At 47.2% G+C, this 11,409-nt stretch overlaps 2 protein-coding genes across 5 annotated transcripts in view; one reads left to right on the top strand and one right to left on the bottom strand.

Moving 5' to 3' along the window:
- Positions 1 to 65: 65 nt before the first annotated feature.
- Positions 66 to 8,684, bottom strand: men1 (multiple endocrine neoplasia I). 2 transcript variants are annotated; one of them, XM_030338505.1, is made up of 10 exons: positions 7,767 to 8,028; positions 6,650 to 7,136; positions 6,041 to 6,249; positions 5,551 to 5,679; positions 5,405 to 5,445; positions 5,190 to 5,277; positions 4,595 to 4,731; positions 2,663 to 2,792; positions 2,207 to 2,380; positions 66 to 1,560 (listed from the first exon to the last, which is right to left on the bottom strand). In XM_030338505.1, exons 2-10 carry the CDS (start codon positions 7,083 to 7,085, stop codon positions 1,015 to 1,017), a joined length of 1,890 nt encoding a protein of 629 aa, XP_030194365.1. In that variant the 5' UTR covers positions 7,086 to 7,136; positions 7,767 to 8,028; the 3' UTR covers positions 66 to 1,014. The 2 variants fall into 2 exon arrangements, with proteins under 2 accessions (XP_030194365.1, XP_030194366.1); XM_030338506.1 differs by lacking the exon at positions 7,767 to 8,028 and adding an exon at positions 8,516 to 8,684 and having other exon boundaries at positions 1,015 to 1,560.
- The window catches only part of rtn3 (reticulon 3), a 21,947-nt gene continuing 19,056 nt past the window's right edge, over positions 8,519 to 11,409 (top strand). Inside the window, exon 1 of one of the 3 annotated variants that reach the window (XM_030338511.1) lies at positions 8,519 to 8,863. In XM_030338511.1, the coding sequence (XP_030194371.1) occupies positions 8,773 to 8,863 (91 nt within the window). In that variant the 5' untranslated portion in view covers positions 8,519 to 8,772. The remainder of the gene's footprint in view (positions 8,864 to 11,409) is intronic. The other 2 variants (XM_030338510.1, XM_030338509.1) reach the window with 2 other exon arrangements.

The raw sequence follows: 11,409 nt of genomic DNA, 5'->3' as shown, positions 1-11,409 counted from the left end.
ACCTGCGAACTCGGCACAACCCAGTGCCATGTGATCCACGAGCAGACTCATTAACACCACATCCGTTTCTCGTTTTAATATTTTATTACTTGTCGATTTAAAAACACAAGTTCATTGAGCAATTGTAACTTAGAAGGGGCCCACCTAAAGTGATTCCCTTTGAAACAGTGCCTGGTCTTCCTTCTCTAATCATTAGAAATAGGTCTACATCAGCTACTCTCAAAGCTAAAGGCCACCTACATTGGAGGAACAAAAAAAGGCAAAGTAAGGCAACATATAGCTAGCGAGATAAGCTGACAATAGAGCAGAGTTGGACAATGTTACATGGTAACTATCCTAATTAAGTTTCAACAAGTTTCACTCAAACTGGTGTTAATGAAAAAAAATAACATGATCTAGGGTTGTAAAAGGTGATATTCACACTAAGATGTGTACTGAACTACTGACGAAGTGGATGGTTATCAAAAAATCTCTATTCGACCGGACTTCCACATTTCAAACTGAACCACAGCCTGTAGAGTTAGTGAGGGCACGGCTTCGACACGCACACACCGCACACTGACTGACCTCAAGTGTGTGTGGGAGAGAAAGATATTCGGCCGCAGAAACAGCAGAATCGAACCCTTGTGTGAAAACACAGCTCAAAAAACGTTCACAAACCAACAAAATAAAATAAAAAGACCAAACTTGGAGGAATCCACTAGCGTGTCATCATTTGGCTTTCACAGTACAGCAGAATCTCCCCCGCCCTTCCCCTTTCAGAGAGACTTGTTTTGAGACTCCCCCGTTCAGAGGGAACTGTTTTGAGGCTCCCCCGTTCAGAGGGACCCGTTTTGAGGCTCCCCCGCTCAGAGGGACCCGTTTTGAGGCTCACCCGTTCAGAGGCTCCCCCCATCAGAGGGACCCGTTTTGAGGCTCCCCCGTTCAGAGGGACCCGTTTTGAGGCTCCCCCCATCAGAGGGACCCGTTTTGAGGCTCCCCCGTTCAGAGGGACCCGTTTTGAGGCTCCCCCGTTCAGAGGGACTTGCGCTGGCGCTTCAGGAAGGACATGGAGTAGTCCCCGGCGGGGGTGCTCTTCTGCCTCTTCATCTGGACCTGCGACTGGGCCGTGAGCTGCAGCTTGATGGCACTGGAGTTGACCTTCGCCGCGCACAGGAGCCCCTTCATGCCCTTCATCTTCTCGCTCTGGAAGACCACCACGGGGCCCCCCAGGGACCCTTGTGGCTGGGCCGAGGGGGGCGGCGACGAGGGGTTAGACGACGACGGGCTGCGGGGCGATTTGGCCTTGCCCTCCGCGTCCACCGCACGGGGGGCCCCCTGGTGGGACGATCGCCGCCGGCCCCCGACCTCCGCCGCCTTCTTGGGCGGGGCGGAGGGCAGGGGGCCCGGCGGGGACGCGGCCCCCGAGGAAGGCAGGGAGGGGAGGCCCTGCTGCTGCTCCTCCAGGCGGGACTCGCGACGGGGCCCCCGCCGCCGGCCCTCCCGGGGGTCGTCACTGGACTGGTCGTCCTCGTCCTGGGAATCGGGCTCCTTGGTGATGATGGACACCTTCTGGCGGATCTGGGGGGGGGGGGGGGGTCAGGTTTTTAAAAGGGTTTAAATCGGTTTAAAGATGGAAAGTTACCTCAGCTTCAGGCTCTGGCGTTCACCGACCTTGGGGTCGTTTTTCTAGCTGCTCAAGTCACAGAATGAGGAATGCTTTGCAGTGGCAACACGCCATTTGCAGACTACTGCAAGCTTTCGATAGCAGCACATTCATAGTAACCTGGTCTTTTCCTATTCTTTATCTGATGAGGGCCAGGGAGGATTTCTTTAAGGAAACCTCGACAGATGAAACACATTGAGGCTCAAATTGGGATGATGGATTGTTAAAGAATTTTGTGCAACTTTCCAAAACCACCCGCCATGTTGGCTCACTTGGAGCCAGTGTCAAAAAAGGCAAAATCCTCCGGAAGCGCAGTATTTTCAAATACCTTTGGCATTTGTGTTTTATTTGGGGTTCATTGCTAGAACAGCATGTATCTAAAATAGAAAAAGTTAAAAAGTGTTGCCACTTGGTGGCCCCTATTGTAAACTAAATCTAATTATACAGGAAAGATGCAGAAACTTCTTCAAAAACCTCTTCCCAGCACCAGAATGGGAGCCTCCACGTGTCAAACTGCTGTGTCCCGGCCCTTTAAGGGGCCGTGCGGTCGTCGGAGCTCACCTGTGAGTCGAAGCGGCTGAGCGACTGCACCAGGTAGGTGGCCCATCCCACATGGAGCACGGGCGTGGGGCTGCCCTCCTCCCACTTACAGATGCCGTCGTAGAAGCGCAGCAGGTGGGCGAAGCACTCGGCGTCCTGCAGGGCCGAGAACACGGCGGCTTGGCGGGGTTGGTCCTGAGACGGGGGGGGGGAGACACAGAGAGACCAAAACGACTGTGACTGGGGATGGAGAGTCTCCAGAGAACGTGGTGCGTTTGGCCCGGAGTGGGCTTAATAGAGAACCGACCCAATCCATCAGTGCAGAAAGGCATTAGGAGAGACATGGGATGTAATTACCGCCAGCCTATTTCGGGAGGACGGGGGTTATTTAAACATGGCGGCTGTAGGAGGGGAGAGAGGAAGGGGGCTTGGGTTTCACACAAGAGTATCGAACAGAAAGGTGGAGAAAGTTCCTACCTTGTCCGATTCCTCTCCCTCCTCCCCGGTGCTCTCGGTGGCCGTCTCCTTCAGCAGGGTGGGGATGACGTCGTTGGCGATGTCGAAGAACTCCTTGTAGATCTCCTCGTCCTCGCGGAAGTAGTTGTATCTGATGGTGGAAAATCACAATAAGAACAAAGGGGAGGGTGGAGGGGGAGGGTGTGGGGCATTCCACTGTGGTGTCTGGGGAGTACTGATGTATACTATGCATACACAACATCAAATTTGTACCGTTTTGATGTTTAATTTAAAAGTGACATATTATGCAACCAGGTGTGAGGGTCATTAGCCGTTACAAGCTGTTTTGAAAATCTGACTCTTCTCTACAATGTCAGAAGTGTCCACCTAGATGTATGACCGATAGATGAGCAACGTTTGCTACACTCCACTGGGTAGGCTGGTAGACTGATCTATCCAGCACACATCTAGGTGGACACACCCTCTTGTGATGTCAGACGAGGCCTACTTTCAAAACGGCTAATAGTACTCAGAATTGTTGGTATATGTCACCTTTAAGGAGATATATTTGCATCTGCAGGTAAAAAAAAATTGGCATAATAAGCCTATGTACGCCATCTTGTGCAGAAAAAAATCGAACAATTTATGAACCAATCTATTATGCACAGTATGGGTGGCAAAAGTGCATTCATACTTAAAAAAGAATCACTGAAGGGCTTTGTTTAAAAGAATTATAACATCGAAATATATCTTACATTCATTCATTGATGAATGAATGATTGACACCATGATTCACAACTTATTTTTACCTTGCTGAAAATAACAAGGGCCCTGAAGAAAAAAAACACAAATGCATAAACCGGGTAGGATCCGTTGTTTGAAGATAGGATTGTCTAAATTGCTCCGGCCGAAAAATGAAGAACAATGAGGACGGGAAGAGCTGGGAAGGGAACAGGAAGCTGAGTGATGGGGACGGGAATAAGGCCGGGTTGCCGTGGCAGCGGCAGACATCCTCACACAGGACAGAAGGGGGCCCGAGCCCGTCTAGCCGGCCCACCAGTGGAAGGTATTTTTAGTTTAAGTGGGAGGAGGCCAAGCTTTTTTAACTGTCCCCGTGCAGAGCTTGGGGGACAGTAGTTAGGGAGGGAGAATTCGCCGCGCCTTCCTCGTAAACCCTGCCCCCCTGGGAGAGAATCAAGGGTGGAAAAGGGAATGAGTTTTAATGGGAAACTATTGAGGCTGAGCAATCAAATCACCTTTATAAGTGAAGTTTGAAAATAAGAAATATAGGTCGAATTTCTAATTACGTGTTGAGTTGAAGAAAGTGCATGAGAATAGGATTAGTATTTACTGCCACCTGGAGTATGGCTGAGGAAATAACGTCTCACATTAATGTTGGAGATAATGTCATCTAAATGCTGCTTGAGACTATAACAATGGCCACCTTAAGATAGTCTATTTCAAAACAGAAACACTGATACTTAATATAAAAACCTGGCCAACTTTTGCGTCAAGACATAACACAGAGAACACCGATAAAATGAATTAGATATGATTTGATTAGGTGGTGCTAAATTGACAGGCTTGTAAATTGTGGCCGTTCCAGGCCTTAAATGAATGTTTATAGAAAAACATTATCATATAGTTTTTAAGCCAATCTATTTCCCCAAGTTGTCAATGCAACCAAAAACAGTCAGCTTTAGAGGAGGCTATTTTCATTAGACGTGAAATGATTATGTTTTGCATACACTCTTAGGAAAGCACCATGTTTGAGCTGGTCCCGCCCACCATCAACATTTAAGAAATGCCTTCTCGCCTGGTTCTTGTAGACTGAATTCATCAGGGAGCGGGGCTATATCGCTGTTCAGGATTTTGCTTTCTCCACTAGCTGTAAATTAGTCCTGGGGCAAGGCGTAGCCCAAATATTTATCGACGTTATGCCAACACACTTACTCTTGCATGACCTGCGCAGCCTCGGCCCAGGCCCCGAGCGCGTCGCGCACGTTGCGGTGCCTGTAGTGGAAGCCCGCCAGGTACATGAAGGGGTAGATGTGCTCGTTGTTGTAGTACTTCTGAGCCGAACCCACCGCCTGGGAGGGAATGGGAAAGGGAAATAAATGCACAGGTTCCCAGTGGGCAACCCTACCGTGACATTGTACTGAAGAGAGGCTATGCCTCAGTACTGTCCCCACAAACCGGCTCTTACATTTTATTTTGTGCATTCCCACGTATTTCAGCACTTGGAATTTAAGTTAATTAAAAATGGTATCTCGTTGGAATGCCTATTTTAAAAAAGGATTATGGAATGTGTCAGTCATTCATTTTCATAAGCCATCCACGATGCCTGTACAAGCCTTTACAAGAAGGAGTCTGTCCCATTTCATCATTGTCACTTGACTCCTCTGGCTCCGTTCGGATGACCAGGTACCTCAGGGAGTGGCTCCAAACGGAGTGGTATGGAGCACAGGGGCGTTACCGGGACAGGACTAAACTCCACCTATTCCCAATCAACGGCCATCCCCAGCTCATTGATACGTGACGCGTGTACCTTGAGGTGGATCTTGATGGGGCTCTCCTTGCCGGGGATGGGTTCCTGGTCCTCCAGATCAGCCAGGGTTCCCATGGCCATGGGGTATCTGGAACACAGCGCCACGAGCAGAGAAACAGGCACGGTCACTTATTAATATAATTTGTGGGGGCGAGTGTATATAAACACATGATATTGATCAGACCTAGTACCGACATTAAGGCCCGTTATCCTACCTTTCCAGGTCTCCTCGGTCATAGAGCAACCACAGGAGTTTCTGTAAGGGATTGAAAACAGGAAAATAAATTTAAAAAAAATACTCAGGAGCAAGAAAAAGATTGTATTGCGAGCTACATGTGCCGACGGTATGGGTAGGCGTTACCTGCTGGAGCTGCAATAGCTCAGAGCTGTCCGTGTGCAGGTCCAGCGAAGGGTTGATGGCACACACCATGAAGGCCACCTCCATGTTTCGGTTACACTTCATGTACGAGCCTTTGAGGTAAAGCCAGCTCTGAATAGAAAATGCACAATAAAACAAAAAGCACATTTGAACAAACCCATACCAAGACAGAGTAGTGGGTGTATGTAAGCGTGCGTAGAATTATAATCACAATGTTCCATAGAACATTGTTCCTCAACACTTGGGCCAGGTTGTGTTGCTTGACAACCAGACTAATACAGCCACTGCAATGGCCGGTATTTCACCAGAGGGGGGTGCTGTTCCTATTCTTTGGTTATTCAATCACAAGAGAAATGTGACTCGACTACTCAATTACACAGATCTGGTTGATCTCGTCACTGCGGACGTTGAAGCTGTACCAGACGACAGGGTCTTCTGCAGCCGTCGGAGGGGGGGGGGGGCACGGCCTCACCTTTTCGTTGACTCCGGTGGTGATGGTTTGACCGCGTCGGTCCTCGTTGCCCTTGCCGTGCCAGGTGACTTCGGCGGTCTCCTCCCCGTTCTTCCCGAAGATCACCCAGGCGTGGTCCTCCGACAGCCCGAGGTGCACGTCCCGCAGCCCCAGTACCTGGCAGGCCGCCACCACCGCAAACGCCACGCCGGAGCTGTCCAGCTTGGTTCCTGCACCACGGCAACACATTGATCAGTCCATCGACAGCATAAAAAAACAACAACACACACACCATATCGACCATTCAATCAAATGTAACCTGACTGACTTGCATAATATGCAATGATTCATGTTTTAACACTGTAGTATACGACTATACTTGGTCACAGCCTGGTTTCGATGCTGAACCACCCGTACAGGCTGAAACAAGGTTACTGATCTGACTCATTACCAATATTAACTCTACAATATGTACAATCATCAACTCGCAACTTTTGAATTCAGAGCGATCGCACATGCCTCCGAGTTGTCATACGTTTGCGAGGTCTCTTCTGCATTTGCAAGATACCCTTATCTGATACCAGCCTGGGAAACCCCCCTGCATGAGGGACCAGTACGAGTCAGACGTACCAGTGATGAGGCTAAAAAGAGACTGGATATGGGCGCGGTCCTTGAAGTAGGAGCGACTCAGACTGTTCCAGATGACGTCCGACACCTTCTTCACCAGCTCCCGGCTGGAGCCCCCGGCCGGGTGCCGGTACTGAGAGAGGTCCACCGCGCCGCGGATCTGGGCCGTGAAGCGCTCGTGCAGCGCCGAGATCATGCCCAGCTCCACCGTCGGGAAGCAAGAGTTCGGGCAGTCCGGCTCGAGGGGCTCGAACTGGACCCCGGGCACGTTGATGGGGATGACCCGGTTCACCGCCAGGAAGTGCTCCACAAAGCCAAGCACAAGGGACAGAAGGGCCAGGTCAGGCTCAGGCTTCCGGAGCTCGGTCTCAAACAGCTGGAACACTCCGTCGATCCCCCGCAATGGGAAGTGTTTTTTCTGGGCCGAATGAAGCCCCATATTATCCTCGTCCAATCACTCGGGTGTACTTGATCTTTATCACCTGCCGTACTGGATGATACAATAACTGTGTTAAACATCAGTCACCTAAATACATTAAGGGTAATAAAACAGCCAACGAGAACCTTGATGAATCCGTTGCTAGGTTACTTATTTGATCATGGAACATGGTCTTTAAACCCACGTACCCGTTATCAGAGCTGAATCATAGACCGTTAAGAAAAGAAGAAAACTGAATGGCGCGCTGAGTGGGCGGGGCTGTGACAAACACCATACGAACGCAGAAAGGTGAAGCTACATATTACAACGTTAGCAATAAAGCATTCTGAAGATAAAATGGTTGTGAAAGGTACATTAAGTATTAATGTACAATTTCTGATAGAAAATATAAATTTTCGACCATTATATTAAACTATATAGACTGAAAGACGCCATATAGCATCCCCAGCATTATACTACTGAACGAAAACACATTATAATCGAGGTTTATTTCATATCTAAGAAAAGAAAATAAGAACACACATTCATCCGAAAAACACTGGCGAAAGAAACGCATAAAAAATATTGTGTAAGGATGGGTGATGACAATAGTTAGCTTAGCTACAAGTGGCTAGTTAGCCTTCTGGTTGCCAGGCCAAATAATAGATAAGATACACTTTCCACACAAGGTTACTCTGATACCTTAGAAATTTTGAGGAGCTTCGTTGCTACCAAATCGTTGTTCATTCACCGGAGAGGGCATACAAATCCAACCTTTTGCCGGTCATTACAAACGCACTTGCTTTACAGCCGCAGCCACATGTTTTTGTTTGTGTCTGTCCTTTTGCCGCTCAGTTCGGGCTGTTCGAAGAAGACCGTGGACCGCTTCGCATACGTAAGCCTTGTCGTGCCAGATCTCACAGCAACTGAGACGCCCATGTTGAAACGCCCCAGTCCCATCCACATGACATATCTGACGCGTGTCTAGAGCGCTTAGCTGACGCAAACCCCAAATGCATGCATGGAAATGTAGTCGTTAGTGGCAGTAGTCCTGTAACACAATCCCCAGCAGAGGGCCACATTGTCACATGATGCCTCAAACCATGGTTACTGAACGAAACAAAGTAAACGTTACATAATTGGAAAAAATGCGTGCTAAAATATAGATTATATTATATAATTTTGGCATTATCTGAAGATAACACCAAAAAATATAGCGACAGAATTGCCCATGCAAGCTAATCGTAGGCAAAATGTCAATCGTGGTGATACTTCCACAGATGATTATGCATTCTTACCTTCACCAATATTCTAATGAAAATAAAAAGGGGATTTCAGATGTGGGGATTTCCAACGTTTAATGTTAAACAAAATGCAACGGTATCGTGTCAATACATGAAGGCACTTGGTTGATGAGTATGCCTTTAAGCGAGCCCATGTCTGGTTCTCACCGTGATATTTTCCTTCCACAGAGTCCGCCTTGTTTCGCCGTCTATCGTCTCTGACGTCTCGCTCCTAGCTCTAGTAGTAGTCAGTGCTCACACGTCTGCTCACAGGGAGAAGAAGGTGGACAAGCTGCATCACCGGCCGCTCTTAGGGACTACGTCTACGTTGAAAGCCAGACAAATACATTAGATAGTTCAAATATCGCTCTTGCGTTCAACGACACACATTCGTCGCGTTTGATCGTTTTTGAAACTGCAGTAAAATGGATCCAATGAATCAATCCGCCCAGATCTCGTCGTCGCAGGGACTCGCCGATGGACAGATTGCTGCTCCCAAAGAGTCTAAAATGTCCGGTAAGAAATAGTCATGATATACCTTTTGAGGTTTGGCCCACGGTTATTTAGATTCCATTAAAGAATTTCGTATTTTCGATGTCTGTGTCGACCTGCCCCATTTATATCCCCTCATCTATTCTTCCATGTGCGACAATCATGAAAAACATCTGATTCCCCCCTCGATATTAAGCTGTTTTGTATAAATGTTATCAAACTACTGGATGGTAAAATTGTCCTTTATTGGTAATGCAAGCATACGACTTGTATAATCAGAAACACCTGTGGTGAGCTGGGAACGAGTGCCAATTCGGCATTTGGGTTAGACTATTAAAACCGACACAAACGGGCCTTAATTACGTGTCGGATGGTTCATTTCGTGGTGTATTTTTTTCGCCTTATTTGGCGGTATCCCGGGGCCAACTGTTCACCAAACGAACACCACACATACGTCGAGACACGTACTCGAAACATGGCAATAAACGCGTTTTACACGTTGCCATGTCGTTATGCAGAAAAGCTAGTTATGCTGCTAGCATGTTTCCCTTGCCCTCAATGCTTTCGCTCTCAGAACCAATTTGACCTGAAATTCCGCCTCATACGAGCAGTATGAGAGGGGAACGCCCTTTATTCCCGGCTCTGCCCGTGTCGAAATGGCTTCATGGGGCGAAGGCAACAGCGGTCACCATTGCAGGGGCATTGTTAGCACACCGCCTGGTCCACGGCGAGGGGACGAAGCACCGCTATGGCGCTGCAACGTCTCCTCATTTTAGTAAACAAACCCACGACATATCTCAGACATTTTGAAATAGCCATTTTATATCACGACAGCACGTATCATTTGAAGCTGATTAGACTCGGGATGGGAATGTTTTTAAAACAAAGGCCATGCACTGCCTGTCTGTCATGGCCTCGTTGACATATATTAGGGAGGGGCAGGAGGCCTGTAGTATCAGCGTTGGATTATTTGTGTCAGCACCATCCTCACTGAGCTAAAGGATGCACCCATCCATTGATGTACAACAGCGTCAGACATCCCCTATTTTCTAACCAAATATTTCATTTTTCCTTTCAGACGATGTCCTTTGTAGATGTACAAGATCTTTGATTATTAGTGAATAACAGTTAATTTGAAAGCCAGAGAGAAATCTTTCACTGTAATTATTTCACCCAAATTACATATTGATATCATATAGTCAGTTGAACTCAACGCAATGGGTAAAAGTATTGTTTGATATTGTGAAAAACAGAAAGCTTAGCTGTGTGAACACACATTTTCAGTATCTTCTTATCGGAAAAACATTACCAGTTCCAGAACCAGCGGGCAGTGATTATTTTTTTTCTTAATTGCTTCTACATCCATGCTTGGATTTGAACAGTACATTGAACGACAATATTCACAAAGGATCTGACACACTTCAAAGCAGAGACCTAATTTCTTAAACTACATTGCAACAGATTTTACTGAAAATTAGGCCTACATCGGAGTATAAACAAGGCCGTATTTCAAACAATAGTTTCCAAAATTCAAATAAGATGGTGATTTCTTGAAGTTGTATGTTAACAAGTCTAACGTTTTCAACTGTTAAAAGGTGACCCTAATCCTGTGACAATCAAAAAGCACTAAAGAAACCATGTTCTAGCACTCGAATCCAATGAAACGTTGCTGCACCGTTCTCCGGTCTTTCATTTGCCTCGGGTTCTTGATTCCTCACAGTTTGTTCTAACTGCTACTCAGCATATCCTAACGTTGTTACATGTTTAGGCATATATGAGACCTGGAGCTATATGTACTACGTAACACAATAGATGTCTAACCTGCATTGTTGTCCAACCTGATTTGGGTCCTATCTTTTTTATGGTTTGTGCTTACATATGTCATCATGGCGCTGTTAGATTTGAACAAAAAATGGCTCTAAGAATCCTCTTGTAACATGTGTTTACCTGGGTTACTGCAGAAAAATAGTGAGGACTCAAAACATGTATGTATTTTCTGCTCATTCAGAATGGGATCTGGGGCTGATCTATTCAATGAATGGTTCGAAGCTAAACATAAGGCTTGTTCTTTGAGGCTGACATTTCTGTCTTTCCTCAGAGTAGGCAAGACATGCAGCCACAAGCCGGCTGTCCATAAGTTGCAATCTCAGATAATGTCCTGAAGGAATTCGTTTTTAGGCTTTTATGTGGGTGCGTTCGCAGAATTTTTTTGGAATTGACAACTTACAGGGTCAAAGGTGCGTACGATCACTAAGTGCACCGTGTTCCCGAAAGGTCCCCTGCCACAGATGCTCATTTCCACAATTAGCCATGAGTTTGCATAAGGGTTAATTGCAGACCAAAGACCCTTCTTATCTGGAAACCTAACTGTAATGGTTGATGGGGAAATAAGGGAAGGTGCAGCAGTGTGTGATAAGTGAACAGCGATGACTGGGCCATTGGAATGCTGCAAGGCTAGGGCTGGGCACTAGTGAACAGCCCAGCCTGTCTCCAAACCTGTCCCAAGGACACCACCCCTCCGCCCAATGGGCTCCGGTGCATCATCAGTTCTGAGTCATGGCCAAAGGCAT

The sequence above is a fragment of the Gadus morhua genome, chromosome 17 (assembly GCF_902167405.1).
Source record: "Gadus morhua chromosome 17, gadMor3.0, whole genome shotgun sequence".
Lineage (NCBI taxonomy): Eukaryota > Metazoa > Chordata > Actinopteri > Gadiformes > Gadidae > Gadus > Gadus morhua.
The sequence above is the reverse complement of the archived record's forward strand: the minus strand, read 5'-3'. Positions and strand labels throughout refer to the sequence as shown.